The sequence below is a fragment of the Diospyros lotus genome, chromosome 10 (genome assembly GCF_014633365.1).
Source record: "Diospyros lotus cultivar Yz01 chromosome 10, ASM1463336v1, whole genome shotgun sequence".
Classification (NCBI taxonomy): domain Eukaryota; kingdom Viridiplantae; phylum Streptophyta; class Magnoliopsida; order Ericales; family Ebenaceae; genus Diospyros; species Diospyros lotus.
In genome coordinates, this window is record NC_068347.1 from 27436862 (window position 1) to 27452498 (window position 15637).

Consider the following 15637-nt stretch of genomic DNA (forward strand, 5'->3'; position numbering starts at 1 on the left):
TTTTTTTCTGAAGAAAAAGAAAAAAAAAATTAACTAATTGGGGGCAGTAGATGGCGAAATGCAGACGACAAACTATAAAGAATATAAACAAAATATGCTGTAAAATATAATTTTTTATGAATTATGTTTCTTTCTTTATCTCGAATGAGTCACAGAGCAAAACTTGAAAGCCAAGGGATAAGAAGACTCGGCGGCTTCTACGGCCACGGCGAAAGCAAGATTTTCAGCAAAATAATCCAACGGCAGTGATGGAATCGCAAGCAATCGAACGTGTTAATTATATTATTATTATTATTATAATTTCATATAACATTTAGACTTTGTATATATATATAGATGAACATGAGAGTCGTACAGAATACTAGATGTTTCAATTAGTTTTATATATATAAATATTAAAATAAAATTACAGATATAAAATTCTTTTAACATGAATCAAAACAATTATTTAAAGGAGGGTGAATCGGACGGATACGGAAGGATAGACTTGCTTTCCACCAGACTCAGAGAGAGAGAGAGAGAGAGAGAGAGGATGTTGTGTTATTCGAACTGCGCCAACGCGTGCTCCATATAATGCGGACAATCCGTTTCACTTTCTGGCCTAAATACTGGCACTACTCTCTTTCTCTCCCTCTCTCTCTTCGATAGGAAAGCCGATTAAGTTTGTCGCCGGCGAAACTGCCCACAACCGTCCGGGAGAGAGCGTCATGGAGAAGAGACTTAGCGGCAGTGATGCGGGAAGCGTCGGGAATGCGGCCGAACCTTACCATGGTACCGGGAGGGAGTTCCCGGCTCCGGTGGCCGTACACGATGGCGACGAGTACGACGACCAGGCGTCGTGGAGGCTCAATGCTAGAGAGTTTAGTTTGCCCGAGCGTCGTCACCCCGATCGTCTCTCTTCTCTCGGTTTCCGGTGCATTCCAAGTAAAACTTCCTCTCCTGTCATGCGTGTATATAAATGCGGTTTTTCTAAATCTCTCTGCCTCTGTCTCGCAACATTTTTAATGTAGTTACTTTTTCATGTTGGATTCGTGTTGGTCTGCTTGTTTACGGTTGGTAACAAGTTTAGTTTTAGAGGATAACGCCCAAAATGCAGCATTAACACGCATCCGCGGTCTTAATTTTTTGAGAAACATGATTAAGGATGATTAGTTCAAGTTTTTCAAATTAAATACATGTATGTGATAGACTTTTTCATGGTTCTTTAAAAGATTGCTTAAACTGGTTGCCAGAAATCAAAGTGATCATTTGTTTTTCATCTGATTGCGTCAGAGGACCGTAACTTCTCTTGAGACTTCGAGAATGAATCTTGATTAATTCATTGATGAGAATAACATAGACAGGGCTTCCTCTTTTCCTTCATAACCTTTTTTTACACTTTATTTTTCTTGTTTAGCTTCGTTTGTATGGGTTTCTTTTTTCTTTTTGGTGTAGCAGTAGCGTCTAGGGTTTTGTTTTATCTAAAAGAGGAAAAAAAAAAGAATTAACAAATAAAGGATAGTATGATTTGAGCCAATCAAATGTTGTTTTTCTTGTTGATTTTATTCTTCACTCCCCTTTTCCCAATTTTTTCTGGTTGGGCATAACATGATATATATCTAGCAAATATTTCTACAGTTTTGGTGTAGTTTTCTTAAGGCCAATCAGGCATTTGGTTAACTTGTTATGTTACTGTGTCTTTATTTCTGATGTTGTGTACAAGAGCTCTGCTTCTCCTTATCATTTTGCTTTCTGGTTGTTCATGGCTTCTAGTTTTTCTGGTTGTTTTGGAACACCTCCTTTGCTATTTCTTGTATATGATGTGGTCATCTGAACAAAACTCAACAAACCATTTTGTTTGTGGGTATGCTTCTTCCTCTTGGCTATATCAAAGCCATTTGTTTTATGTGTGGGAGAGGGATGGGATAAAATATGTAATGGAACATAATTGAATGGGACAAAAGGGTAAAGGAAGTGATGTAAGTTTGTTCCTCTCCCATTGTTTGGGAAGAATGAAATGTAAATGAATGCATGTGGCTTTACTCTGTTTGGATGGAGAATGGAAGGGGATGGAATATAGTAAAACAATAAGAATATTATAAATATTTTGCCTTCCCCCTCTTTACAGTCGAAACAGGGTGTAAGGAAAATAAGGTCATGGAAGGGAATTATGAAACTCTCTCCCAAACAAGGGAAAGAATCTCCCTTCCCCTCTCGTCCTGTCCTGTCCTCTCCCCTTCATACTCTCCATCTAAACATAGCACAATCTATGCCCTTCTTGTGGTGTTTTTGAGATTCTTAAATGCTTGACAGCATAAGTTTTGAGGATTTTCTACCCTGATTTTGTGGATTGTAAGCTTAGAAGAGTGTTTCTTTCTACTTTTGGTTTCTAATTCACGAACAAATTTTGTTTTTCTGTTTACTCTCTCTCTCTCTCTCTCTCACACACACACACACAATGATGTAGTAAATAACTAGGTGTATTACATATATACTTACATGTTTATGAAGCATTTCATTCCAGAAATACAACATATAAAAAGTTATGGAGGTGTGTGCTTACCAACAGTTGAAATAACGTGAAACTTGATTGTGTAAATGCTAGGATAAGACAAAGTGAAACCAAACAGTTAGAAACAGGGAGGTCACAGGTAACTGGTTCACTCTCATGTTGAAGGCTCTCGACAAATATGATGTTGCAAGTAAAGATTGAGAATGGATAGAATTGTTCCAGCTTTCTGAAGAGGATATCACCTAGCCAAAAAAAAAAATACTCTATTAGTAAAACATGGGCTAAAGCTACAAATCCCTTTCGACCCTTGTTATTATTTCAATTCTGTTGTGGTTATCTTTGAAAGTGAATTTAGTTCCATTTTTGTCAGATCAAGTTAGTTCCATACTTGTAAGAAAGAGGGTTCTGTGGAACATAGGCTGTTCTGTTTACTTCGCATACAAGTTTTAAAATTATTCCCTCTTCTTACAGTTCATAGTCTCTGATAACCCATGGTCTCTGAGCTTGGTCAAGCACTCCATTTGGATATTGGCAGGAATGACTTCAATAAAAAGAGCAGTGCGAATATGCTTTATACTGGAACTTAAAAAACATTTGAACCTTTTCCTCTGCTTTTCTAATTCTTTTTGCTTCTTTGATGGTGAACTGTGATTCTTGGATTTTTATATCAGTTATGCATTGTGGAGTTTATTCCATTCATCTATTCTTGCTATGGGCCAATATGAAATGGCATTACTGGCCAATCAATCCCAAAGTTCCAAACTTGATGACTAAAATTTTGCTGCTTTTGAATTTGATAGCTTGTTTTCACCCCCTCTTGAACTTATTGTAAATTTTTTGTTATGTATTCTTTCAGGGAAACAACACAAGGTTGCAGAATACTACAAAAAGCAAGAAAGGCTTCTTGAAGGCTTCAATGAGATGGAGACTATACATGAATTAGGTAGTGTGCCTGGAAATCCAACAGAGGTATGGTTGTTTTGCACCTTTTTCTTTTTTTTTTTTAATTTTATTACTTCTATTACAGGATTTGTAAAGTAGTACTCCCCCCCCCCTTTCTTTAAATTTGTTTTCTTTAGGTAAATGTGAATGATTTAAATAAATCAATTGAAGTTTATAAGATAAGATCTACTGAGTTTTGTTATATGCTTTGCCAGTTGTTAGTGTTAGAATATATTTGTTCTACATATCTGTATTAGCTTATTAGGTTTTATTCTATTTTTTGTTTACTTGGTACATTTAGTTGTTATACTTTGTGGTACAAGTCATGTAATGCATCTTGATCCTTGTATATATATTGGCATGATAAATGAACAATACACAACATTTTCCTTGACAGTTAGCTTGGTCAGCTTTTTTTTAATCATTTTACTGGTTATAGTACAGGATTGCTAACGTAGTATTTTTCCTTTTCCTTTTCTTTTGATAAAGCTTTTATATGTGAAAGATAGATTATAAATGAATTAAAGTTTGAAATAAGGTAAAATAAGGCCTACTGAGTTCGGGATATGATGTCCCTAGAGGCTGTGAATGTCTATGTAGCTTCAGCTTGGAGCTCGCTCTTTATGATTTGTCATTGAACTTATTGTTTTCTATGTATTTTTATTAGAGGCCTGACATGGCCCCTTGTGGAACAGGCAAGGGAGGTTTCAGTTTATTTCATAGCCCTTTCTTTATGAATAGTGGCTATTGCTATTAATAAAGAATTCACTTCTTTTGCAGGATGAAATGAAGCAGCTTGCCAGGAGTGAGAGAATGGCCATAAACATCTCAAACGCAGCTAATTTGTTTCTTTTCATGGCAAAAGTATATGCTTCCCTTGAGAGCAGATCATTGGCTGTTATTGCTTCAACCCTGGATTCTCTATTAGATCTCTTATCAGGATTTATTCTGTGGTTCACTTCCCATGCCATGAAAAGGCCAAACCAGTTTTACTATCCAATTGGAAAGAAGCGGATGCAACCAGTGGTAAGTGTTAAAATTGCAAGGTATTGAATGATAAGGTCAGAGATATTGGGAAAAAAAAAAAAAAAAAGAAGCTTAAAACTATCAATGATTTGATCAACCATCTGTGGGACATTAAGGTTTGGCCTGTTGTTTCTGGTTAGGTGCGTGGTTCTTTTTGTGTGTGCATGTGGTTGCCTTGCTGCCCAGAGGGGTTTATAAAGAGAGCAGCCTCAGTTATTGATTGCTTTTATCTTCCAGGCTTCAGCCTCTCTCTCTCTCTCTCTCTCTCTCTCTCAGGAAGTCCGTTATTTACTTCTCCACAGTGTGTATGATGCTCTGGACATTTTTTTTATCATGTTTGTGATGAATTCACACCAGTAGTATCACATGTGATAATTTATTTGTTTCCACTTGAATAATTAGAGTGGTTTCAGATAAAGAGGGGTTTCAAAAGATTGTGTTTCCATTGTACAATGGCAAGATATTTTATTTTTCCTTTCTCCATCTTTCCAGAACCAAATAAGAAAATAGGGGGGAAAAAAGATTCTTCCAACTTATCTCTTGCTGCTTCACAGATCTATCTCCTTTGCTTGTTATTAAAAATTCATGTCATGTGTGACCCAAAAGAGTACTGTGTGTATTTTGACATTCCACAACCAACCACGTAATATTTTATATAGTGCACAGATTTCCCGCTGAAAGCATGGAATGACTGCCTTATTAAGTGTATGTGGATGAAAATGCAAGCAGATTATGTAAATGGAAGTTCCATTGTTTGGAGATATATCTAAGCGGCTTCATGGTTTTATTTGTCTCTTGCCTCAATAACACCTGTTGAGAATGTGTAGTTTCACTCCCTAGACTCTGACAAGTCTGATGTGGATTAATGTACTGGTAATGGTGGACCAGTTGGAATTCTCTGTTCCTATGTGTTCACTGCTAATGCAAAGCTAGGAAGACCTTTTTCTTTACCTTATATTCCCTTGCCAATTAACAGGTTATAACCCTTGCATTTTAAACTAAGAGTAACTATGACTAGGACTTCTCACCTTATGAAAATTATCATAATCTCAGATAATTGTTCCCCTTTAGAACAAGCCATAATAACTGAGGTTTAATTTGCAGGGAATTATTGTTTTTGCATCAGTAATGGCAACTCTTGGATTGCAAATATTGCTTGAATCAATTCGGCAGCTTATATCACATGTAAGTGAGTGAGATCTCCTTTATATTGTTTTCTACCTTTTGAATAAGCTCTGGCTCATATAGTGAGTAAAAACTATTGGAAGCTTGTTGGGCACACACATGCGCTAATGCATAAAAGAATGAAGAGAAAGGGAGTGCTTTTGATTGGACTGGCTAATGTTTTGTGTTACAACGCTCACTTGGATATGCTATACCCTTGGTACAATTGTCTATTTATACTAGTCACCGAAACCCTCTAGACCTTTATCTTAATGGCAAGTACATTCCTTTTCTACACGCATGCACATCCTTTCAATTTTCAGGGGATGAATGTAACCATTTTCTAGATCCATGCATACCCTTTCATTTTTAGATACATGCATAACCTTGTTGTCAAGGATTAGTTTATACTTGGACAGAAACATGCATCGAGCAGCTCAAGTGCCTAAATACTAATTTAAACCTAATTTTAATAATGATATTCTTTATCTCAAATATTATAGGATGATTTAAGTTTTTTTCCCTGGTAACTGACTAAATGTTACCTAGTTTATGGTTTATGGTGTGTGATACGAGTATGGATTTGAAATATGACCTTTTATTCCATATATGGTATGAGGGTAGGCTTAGTTGGAATGCTATTTGTAGCTGCAGTTCAATTTGAAGTTAGTCATTTATATATATATACACACGCGCATTTTGAAAGATAATTCTGATTGTAATTAGAATGTGAACAAATTGGTGAGTATTTTTCCACTCCATCAATTTCAAATCCTCCTCTGGGTTGCTTTGATTTCAATAATTGACAAATTTTCTTTAATTTTCCTGTTCATATTTCCACTAAAGTGAGGTTGGTCTATGTCACAATCTAGTGTGTGAATGCATTGTGATTGCCAATTGGTACTGCAAGATCTGGATCGTGATTCCATGGGGGGTCTGCAGTCTCTATATCATCTATCCAACTTCTTGTCCATCTAGAAAATCACCGGCTAACATATTGGTCATTTTCTACAAATAATTCATTAATTTAGACAGCTAGTTTGAACTTGAAATGGTTCCTTTATTTTGTTTTGGTAACCTAACTTCTTTTACCGATTTATGATCATTAAATTGTGCCAATCATACGAGAAAACTTCAGTTTACTTATATTGGCTATTCTTCTTTTGTGAACCTTTTACAGTCTGGACCCAGCATGAATGCTGAGCAGGAAAAATGGATGATTGCGATCATGGTTTCTGTCACTGTGGTGAAATTCATGCTCATGGTCTATTGCCGCAGGTTCAAAAATGAAATTGTTAGAGCTTATGCTCAAGACCATTTATTTGATGTCATCACCAACTCTGTGGGATTAGTAACAGCTGTCCTTGCGGTGAAATATTCCTGGTGGATCGATCCTACAGGTGCTATAATTGTGAGTCCATTAACTTGTAACTGAGTTGATAGTTATTAAACTTTTTGTTTTCTCAGCATTTGCATAAAACTTTTCCTCGAAATGCATTAAAACCTTTACATCGGTGCATGGTTCTTGCAATTATTCTGAGTTCCAATCCTGGATCATATACAGATTGCACTGTATACAATGGGCACGTGGGCGAAGACCGTTGTTGAGAATGTACAGTCGCTGATTGGAAGAACAGCTCCACCAGATTTCCTGGCAAAACTGACATATCTCATATGGAACCACCATGAAATGATCAAGCACATTGACACGGTCAGGGCATACACAATTGGCTGTCATTACTTCGTGGAGGTCGACATAGTCCTGCCGGAGGACATGATGTTGATCCAAGCTCATGACATTGGCGAAGCTCTGCAAGAGAAGCTCGAGCAACTGCCAGAAGTCGAGCGAGCTTTTGTGCATATAGATTTTGAGTTCTCGCATAGGCCAGAGCATAAGAGCAAGGTATGATGCCATTGACATTGTCATGAAAGTTCAGTTCCGATGTCCGGACCTGTTTAACATGCTGCGCTCTTCAGCTTGGACTTTAATGATACCTGTTTAATCAATTTTGCTTTTGATGCTCCTTATTTTCTGCTAATATCCAAGTTTATTCATTTGAGCTGTTATTAATAAGATAAACCACACTGGGTGGTTTCTTTTTGGTCTCCCACTTCTTTTCATTTTTTATTTTTTCGTAAATTACACTCGTTTTGCTAAATTACAGCATGTACCCCCAAATATAACTTCATAAATAATAGAGGTAGGTAGTGTAATTTTTGGAAAGTGAAATATACTCCCTATGTGAGATTAATTTGTCCCCCTTTTTATTTTCTGATCGTAGATCTTCATCTTCATCATCCATAATCCCAGCTGTATAAATTTTAGCTGTTTAAATGTTCTTATATATGACAATTATGTACTGCAAGGTGATTTTTCATTAAAAGAAAATTCTTAGTGAACATCACAAAATAAAGGGAAGTCATGGGCTATGTAAAATTTGTTGATTGCTGGAACAACTAAACTAATACTTGAGTAACCCTTGATATTTATTAAAGGGAAAATGTCTAAAATAGCTGAAATACCCTCATACATTAAAAACTTTTTTTTTCTTTTCCTCTTATTCTCTATTTTCTTCTCATTTTCGACGAAGCATTGGCAACAAGTATTCTATTGTTTCTAAATAAGCACCATCAATTTTTCTTAATAAGAGAGAAACCTGAAGAAAAATAACTTTTTTTTTTTCTTCTTCTCCATTTTCTCTCATTCCCCTTGTCTTTTCCTTATTATGAGAAGTAATGCATTGACAAATTTTCTCTTCTTGGTTTGGAACTATTGCGAATTTCAATGGGTGCGATTGATGCCAATACAGTTTCTTTACCACCATCACCCCTCTCCCACCCACCCACCCACCGATTACTATCATCATCTTAGTAAGTTTCTCTCTCTATTTATTTTAAGTTTGATGATTTTTGTTCTTATTTTTTTTATTTGTGTTTTAGGTTCGTATTTTTCACTCTCTCTCACTATAATAGGTTTGATAAAATCCACATATATTTAGAATTTAATAATCTCTTCCTTTATTTGTCATTATCTCTTTTTATATATCCATGCTCTTCACTATTCTATTTTTTATGATATTTCTTTTCTGTTTTCTCTCAATGTTTTAAGTTTTATGAGATCTCTTTCTCTCATTACTTGTATTTCTCCTTTCTCTATCTTTCTCTTTCCTAGTACCTATTTCTTGTTGGTTAATCTTCAATCACATAACTCTGATAATTTTATAGGATTCTGGGACAAAACCCCCAATACTTGTTGGGATTTCTACAGCCACCAAAAGTAGCCACAATGGCTTTCTTTTTATTTTTATAATAATTTTAAAATAACAATATTTCTGTCATTTCATCTCTCTCCTAACATCTAACTAAATAGAGAAATACTTATTATTGTTTTTTAAAAACTTAAAATTTCCTTACAAATAAAACAAACCTCGGGATCATCATCTTTGAAAAATCCTCTTGTTTGTGCCCATTCATTTACACTTTCCAAGGCTGACTCAGATGCAGAAGATTTGGCCCAATTGATTTGATTAGTGTATTACATTGATTCATTTTAGAATCATGTTATTTTAGAATCATGTTACATGTACATTATTTTTGTATATTTTAGACTATACAAGGGGTGTTATGACTAAAATATCCTACGCCTCTCCATGCGCCTTACGTGCCTCTATGCTTCTCATGAGAGATATTCTTATCATTGGTACACCTTTATGTAGCTCAAGGTGTACACAAAGGTGTACTAATAGCATTATTCTTCATTTTAATGTTTTTTCTTCCAAGCTTTTGATTAATGTGACTTTTAAAATAACAATTAATTTACTCTGGGTTATCTATTATTATGTATTTTAAATCTCTTTATTTTAATAAATATATGCTTGTTAATTATTTTTACTTAAATCATTTTATTTTTATGAGATCTTTACATTTTATATTATGCATAAAAATACAGATACTCAAAAAATGCGAAATAGAAAACATCTAATTTTATCTTCAAAAAATTTAGTCCGGCTCACCTCTACAAAGTTCAATTCCTATTGATTACGTTTAACACTATTTTTATTTAGTCTAACAAATTGTTATCAATTCGAGATAATCGAGTTTATACAATTCGATGAATTCTTTGTTGTACACCGAGTTTTGAAATCTTAAAGATAATTTCAAGTATATTGGCTCACTAAAAGATGGAATAAATCAACAAACTCTTTTGTTTTTTTATTATGCTTTTATCGTTCATTTATTTCACTAACTTAAACATTGAATGTTATACCAAAAGATCAATCTTATCATTTTTTACCGATTAAGGCCAAATTGTGATATGATTAATCCTAACAAATAACAATATCATCAATATCTGCCCTCCAAATTTCTTGTAATTTTCTTCTATATCTAACCAGTAAAGATTTGATCCAATTTTTTTTATTTTTCCTTGCACCAACTTTTGTTGGTCTTCTTTCACGAGACTAAATTATCTTAATAAATACTTTTATAATATATATATATATATATATATAAACTTTTATTGATGGTCTTTTAACCTGGTAAAATTATCTTTATAAACACATTCATATAAGTAACGAGACTACTCTTACGTTTGGAACAAGATTTTTTTAGGGAAAGAAAAATAAAAAATAATATAATTATATACATATAACTTTCATACACATCCATAAAAATATATTTTTGAGTGGGCTTGGGCTTAGCCCACTATTAAAACCGGGCTTGATATCTGATTGGGCCCAAAGGGACCTGGGCTGGGAATCTGATATTTTGCCCTTGGGTAGTTACACGTTTACCATTCTAAGGTCGTTGACGTAATTTCAGCGTCGAAAAGGGCATTAGGGTTTCAATTCCGCCCTATAAATGTGTACCTGCTTTCTTCCCCGCTCGCCCAATCTCTCACCGCCACCGGCGTAGGGAGGTGCGGGTGCTCTCTCTCTCTCTCTCTCTCTCCTCTCTCTCTCTCTCATATATATATATATATATATATATCTGTGTGTGTGTGTTACACGTCTGTTTGCCTGGTTTAAGCTCTAAATCCGTGGCCAATGATGGATAATTACAATTGTCCGTACCATCTGAGCATGCTTCTTCTAAGAGGCTGCCGTGACTCTGTTTATATCTTCTGAGGCCTGCTGCTTTATTTTTGTTCCAATGTTCAGTATTCCTTCGTACTTCGCCTAATTTATCTGTTTTTCTGTTATTGGCGATCATGTTTGGATGATAACAGTATCAAAGGATGTTACTATTTAACCACGAGACCCGTGTGGCTTGTTTATCTTTGAACTATCATTTTCTCCTTGAGATTTCGCTGTCTCGTAATGTTTTACAGAAAGTTGGTTTTAATGTCATAAAAGGCAACAAATTAGAGTCTCTGATGCACTCCGAAATCTTCCATAGTGCTTCCAGCGCTGTACGTTGCCAATAAAAATACCGGGGCTGAGATTCTGGCATTTCCATTTCTATATGGTCTATGCATTCAGATGTCCCTACATTTGTTTCTTAACTCTTCGCAATTCTGGAAGTATTTCTTCTGAGTTTCCTAGGTTGCGTGCCGTCATAAGAATCTATATTTGAAGAGCCAGTATTTGGGTGAAGAGCCCTATTTAATCCTTGATACTTTTGATAATTCTGGGTTATGGATTGTGTGTCTGACTTGTTTAATCACATACATCCCCAATTATTTTATTAAGTAACAGATCTTTGTATGAAGTTGGCAGTAAGAAGAATTTTAGAAGTTATATGGACTTTCTAAAACGAAACTCGCATGCCACGAGGTATGGGGCATTCTAAGGGTCATACCGCTTGGCCCTATCACGGTAAGTCCAATGCACCAGTGCTATTTGGCGAAGAACACATTAGGAAAGTGGTTCAGGTAGCTCAGCTGATTAGAGCAAAGGACTCAAAATTCTTGTGTCTCTGGTTGGAATTCACTTCTAAGTGGGCGAAGGGTCCAAAGGACACGCAGCCGGCAGCGATCTCGTATCTAATAGAAGGCCTTACTTTGTTGGGTTAGTTTCCTCTGGCGGCCTAGCTGCACCCCCTCGATCCATTGTCCTGGTGCAATTCGAGAAGGACGATTAGGGTCATATTCAAACCTTTCTATAATTCCCACAGACGAAGTGATATGAATTTTGTGTGCTAGTAAATGTTATACCAGATAAATGAAACCGAAGTAATGTGATTTTTTTACATTATTTGGATTCTAATGTACCCGGACATTCTCATGAATCGGATTAGTTTGATGTTTTAACTTGGGTACCTATCCTTGCAAATCCTCGTGCGTGTTGGCTTTCTTTGTGATAGATTCAGTAATGGGAACGAAGGAGATAGGGTTTTATTTTTTGGTGTTTGGGAGGACGATGGAAATTGATGAAATTATAGGATGTTAAACAACCAATTAAGGTAATATTATCAAAATATAAAACGATTTTTTTTTAAGTCTTTTTTCCATCCCTTCTCCCCTAGTTGAAGGAGACAAAATGTAAAGGCTTCGGATAGGAAGGGTTGAGAATTGCATTCTATTACCAATGTCTCTCCAGAAGTTGAAGATATGATTGATAGAAATAATCCCCATGTTCTATAATTTGTATTTGTCTTGCTAAAAGATTTGCAGAGACCGACCCCAGCTCACCATACCAGCTCGCTCGGCGTGTTTTTCACTGTGTTAGGACTTGGGAGGAATGTAGAATTCCATATTCCTTCTCTTGCACTCGTAACTGTACTAATAAGTTGATTCAAAATACGTGAAAAGAGAGTTATTTGTGGTTGGTGGTTGTACTTGAATGTCTCGCTGTAGTTGTTACTCTGCCTGCAATTGGCACGTAGATGGCTAGAAATTTTATTTGTTTGGTTGGGATTTTCAATTTGGCATGTGAAGTATATCCGTGGATCTTTGGATAATTCCCTTTTTGGAGTGTGCCAGCATGTAGACGGTTTTATTGTTATTATCAACTGTATTCTACTTCATGATTTTTATGAGCCTAGGATTTTGGATGCCAAACCAAATCTCTCCTGTTGTTGATTGATTGCCATTCCAAGGGTCTCCTTTTGTTGATTGATTGATTGCATGTTTCTAAATTATGTGTTTATTTGATTAGAACTTTTGAGTGGAAATGGAGGGTGGACTGTGTGGGTATGGATAGCCGTTCTCACCCAATCAGTGGCTAAGTGTCAAACTGATTACAGGCTTACAAATTGGAGACCCTTCTAATGGGTAAAATTTGTGTCATTCCAGCTAGCCGACTCTTTTTTGACATTTTAAAAGACTACTAGACTGTCTAATATATAATTCTGTAATATTTTAGAGCATACTAAGTAATACAAGAGTAATGTTGAACAAGCTAGTAAATATCAAAAATAATTTCAAGAATTTGGATAAGTCGTGGGTTCGAATTTTTATTCTATATAGTGAAATAAAATTTTTATTTATAATTTACTTCTTTTATCAAAATTAAAGACACTAAAGAGAGAGCGATTCTCCAAATTGTCTAGAATGACAGAAGCCATGCAAGACAAGGCTCTACATAGTCGTGTGAGCTTTGCGAGCCCCAAAACTAAAGTCTTGCTTGGTTGGCATCCCATTAGGATGACTCTTATCGGTTTAGCTATTATTTTTTGAAGGTGTTGTGCCCTTGGATTATTGGTGCAGATTTTGCAGAATGGTTATAGCTAGAAGCAGCTTGCGGATGGTAAAATGATGTTAAAATTTTCGTTTATAAACAGTAAATTCATTGTTAGGACATGCTATGCACTTTGATTTATTTAATCTGTATTTATTGTGTTATGTTTTTAATTTTTAAATATTTTTATTAAGTGATAATAAATATTTCATGTTTTAAAATATTTTATAAATTATAAAAATAAATTTAGTAAATAGTTGTTTATCTAAAAATTAAAATGAGAGCGAGTGGAGTGGATTAATTTGTTGGAATTTCTTGGCAGCCCTGTAAAGAAATTAGTAATTCATTGGATTTAATATTGATGGATGGAAGTTGGAAGTTGGAACAGAACTTCAAAATATCAGTGTGGAGCCACCTAACCTCAGGATGGGTACATAAAGTTGGTCAATAATAATAATAATAATAATAAAAGTAAACTAATAAGTTTAAGCCACCAAAAATTCTGCCTCTAACTCCAAAACCACACACACGCACACAGCCCATGCGTGTAGGTTGCCACTTCTGATTTCTTCTATTCATTTTTCCTTCTTCCTTTCAACACGTTGCCGTAGCCATAATTGATAAACCCCATATCTCTCTCTCTCTCTCTCTCTCTCTCTGTGGACTGAATAAAGAAAGAAAGAAAGCAAAAATAGGAAAGCAAGGCTATGGCTTTTCTGCTTCCCAATCTCAATCTCTCTTCCCCAACTCCACTCCTCCAATCCAAAGACCTCAAACCACCCATCATTCTTCACCACCACCACCCTCTTTCTCTTTCTCTTCCTCCACCTTCTACTCCACGCGCCGGCGCCGCCCCGCTCTCCGCCGCTCCTCCTCCATCTCTCCACGATTCCCCCTCCACCACAGACCAGCAGGACAGCCAGAGAAACGACTTCTACGTCAACCTCGGCCTTGCCGTCCGAACTCTCCGGGAAGACCTCCCCTTGCTCTTCACCAAAGACCTCAACTACCATATCTACAGGTATCCTTTTCTCCAAAATTAGAATTCCAATCTCAAATCTCAATTGAGACGACGTCTACCATACCACTTGTTAATTATTATTATTATTATTATATTATTTCTTGGCAGAGACGACGTAACGTTCTCAGACCCGTTGAACACGTTCGCGGGCATCGAGAATTACAAGCTGATCTTCCGGGCGTTGAGGTTCCATGGCCGAATTCTGTTCCGGGAAATTGGATTGGAGGTGCTGAGGATTTGGCAGCCATCTGAGAATGTGATACTTATCCGGTGGAACTTGAGGGGAATCCCTAGGGTTCCATGGGAAGCCAAGGGCCAGTTTCAGGGCACTTCCCGGTACAAATTGGATCGCCACGGCAAGATTTATGAGCACAAAGTTGATAATTTGGCCTTCAACTTCCCGCAGCCACTGAAGCCGGCTGCCTCGGTGTTGGACCTGGTTGCTGCTTGTCCGGCCAGTCCAAACCCCACATTCTTGCTGGGGCCAGTGGATGATCTCTACTCGTCGTATGCCACTTCCTGGGTCAAGTTCTATAGGGCGGTACGAGAGACTCTGGATCAAGATCATCACTTGACTACTCTGCATCAAAGCTTAGTTACTTGTTCATAGTTAGAAATGAGATATACCACCATATACCTTATTATTATTATTGAACACTTCTCCATGTATACTGCTACTCCTTCTCCTTCTACTATACCAAATGCTTTTTTCTACCATTAGTGTATTTCCTTTCCATACCATACCATATTACAATTTGCTCAACCATGTCAAAGGTGAATATAGTTAAGGATGATGAAGGTTTTGTGTACTCCTCTGTTGGTGGAGGCAAACAAGTTTGGACAGACTCATTGAGATGAGCACGTTTGATTTCGGATATTTTGTATACAGAATGTTGTGTATTACATGGGGACGTTTGGCATACTGTTGGTATGATAGGATAAGAGAGTTGAAACAATAACCCTTGGACTCTTTATTTCTTTTTTGTTTCCTCCATTTCTTTAACTGTGTTTGGGAATACACGCACGCCCGTGTTTCCTCGGAATCTTAACCATGTTTTAGCAAATATACTCTCTACATCTAAATCCTTTGCCAAGTTAGTGACTTCGATTATACTTGGGTTTTGAACCTTCAGCTACCTGTGCATTTCATCGCCCTATTGTCTTGCAACTGATGACAGGTCTGTGTCCTAGCAAAGTTTTGAATGCAGTTACATGCCAGGAAACCTGAAACACGTGGCTCATTGTGCATGACCTAGTGAGTTTTGAATTAATATGACATGTTGATCTTGGTTAAGCACGTGTCAGCACTGATGCTTTTGAACACTTTTAGGTTCAATTATCCAATTTTTCTGGTGAACCTGAACACTCCCTGCT

At 36.4% G+C, this 15637-nt stretch overlaps 2 protein-coding genes and 1 non-coding gene across 3 annotated transcripts; all 3 read left to right on the forward strand.

Moving 5' to 3' along the window:
• Positions 1 to 506: 506 nt before the first annotated feature.
• On the forward strand, positions 507 to 7729 carry LOC127812325 (metal tolerance protein 10-like). The gene is made up of 6 exons (XM_052352750.1): positions 507 to 924; positions 3348 to 3460; positions 4214 to 4459; positions 5564 to 5644; positions 6804 to 7034; positions 7188 to 7729. The coding sequence occupies exons 1-6, from the start codon at positions 708 to 710 to the stop codon at positions 7530 to 7532; spliced, it is 1233 nt and encodes a 410-aa protein (XP_052208710.1). The 5' UTR covers positions 507 to 707; the 3' UTR covers positions 7533 to 7729.
• A 2934-nt stretch (positions 7730 to 10663) lies between these two features.
• Positions 10664 to 10754, forward strand: LOC127812362 (small nucleolar RNA snoR117). The gene has a single exon (XR_008025868.1). It is a non-coding gene; the product is annotated as a small nucleolar RNA snoR117 (small nucleolar RNA).
• Positions 10755 to 13709: 2955 nt separating this feature from the next.
• Positions 13710 to 15166, forward strand: LOC127812109 (uncharacterized). The gene is made up of 2 exons (XM_052352436.1): positions 13710 to 14263; positions 14372 to 15166. The coding sequence occupies exons 1-2, from the start codon at positions 13950 to 13952 to the stop codon at positions 14871 to 14873; spliced, it is 816 nt and encodes a 271-aa protein (XP_052208396.1). The 5' UTR covers positions 13710 to 13949; the 3' UTR covers positions 14874 to 15166.
• Positions 15167 to 15637: the final 471 nt, after the last annotated feature.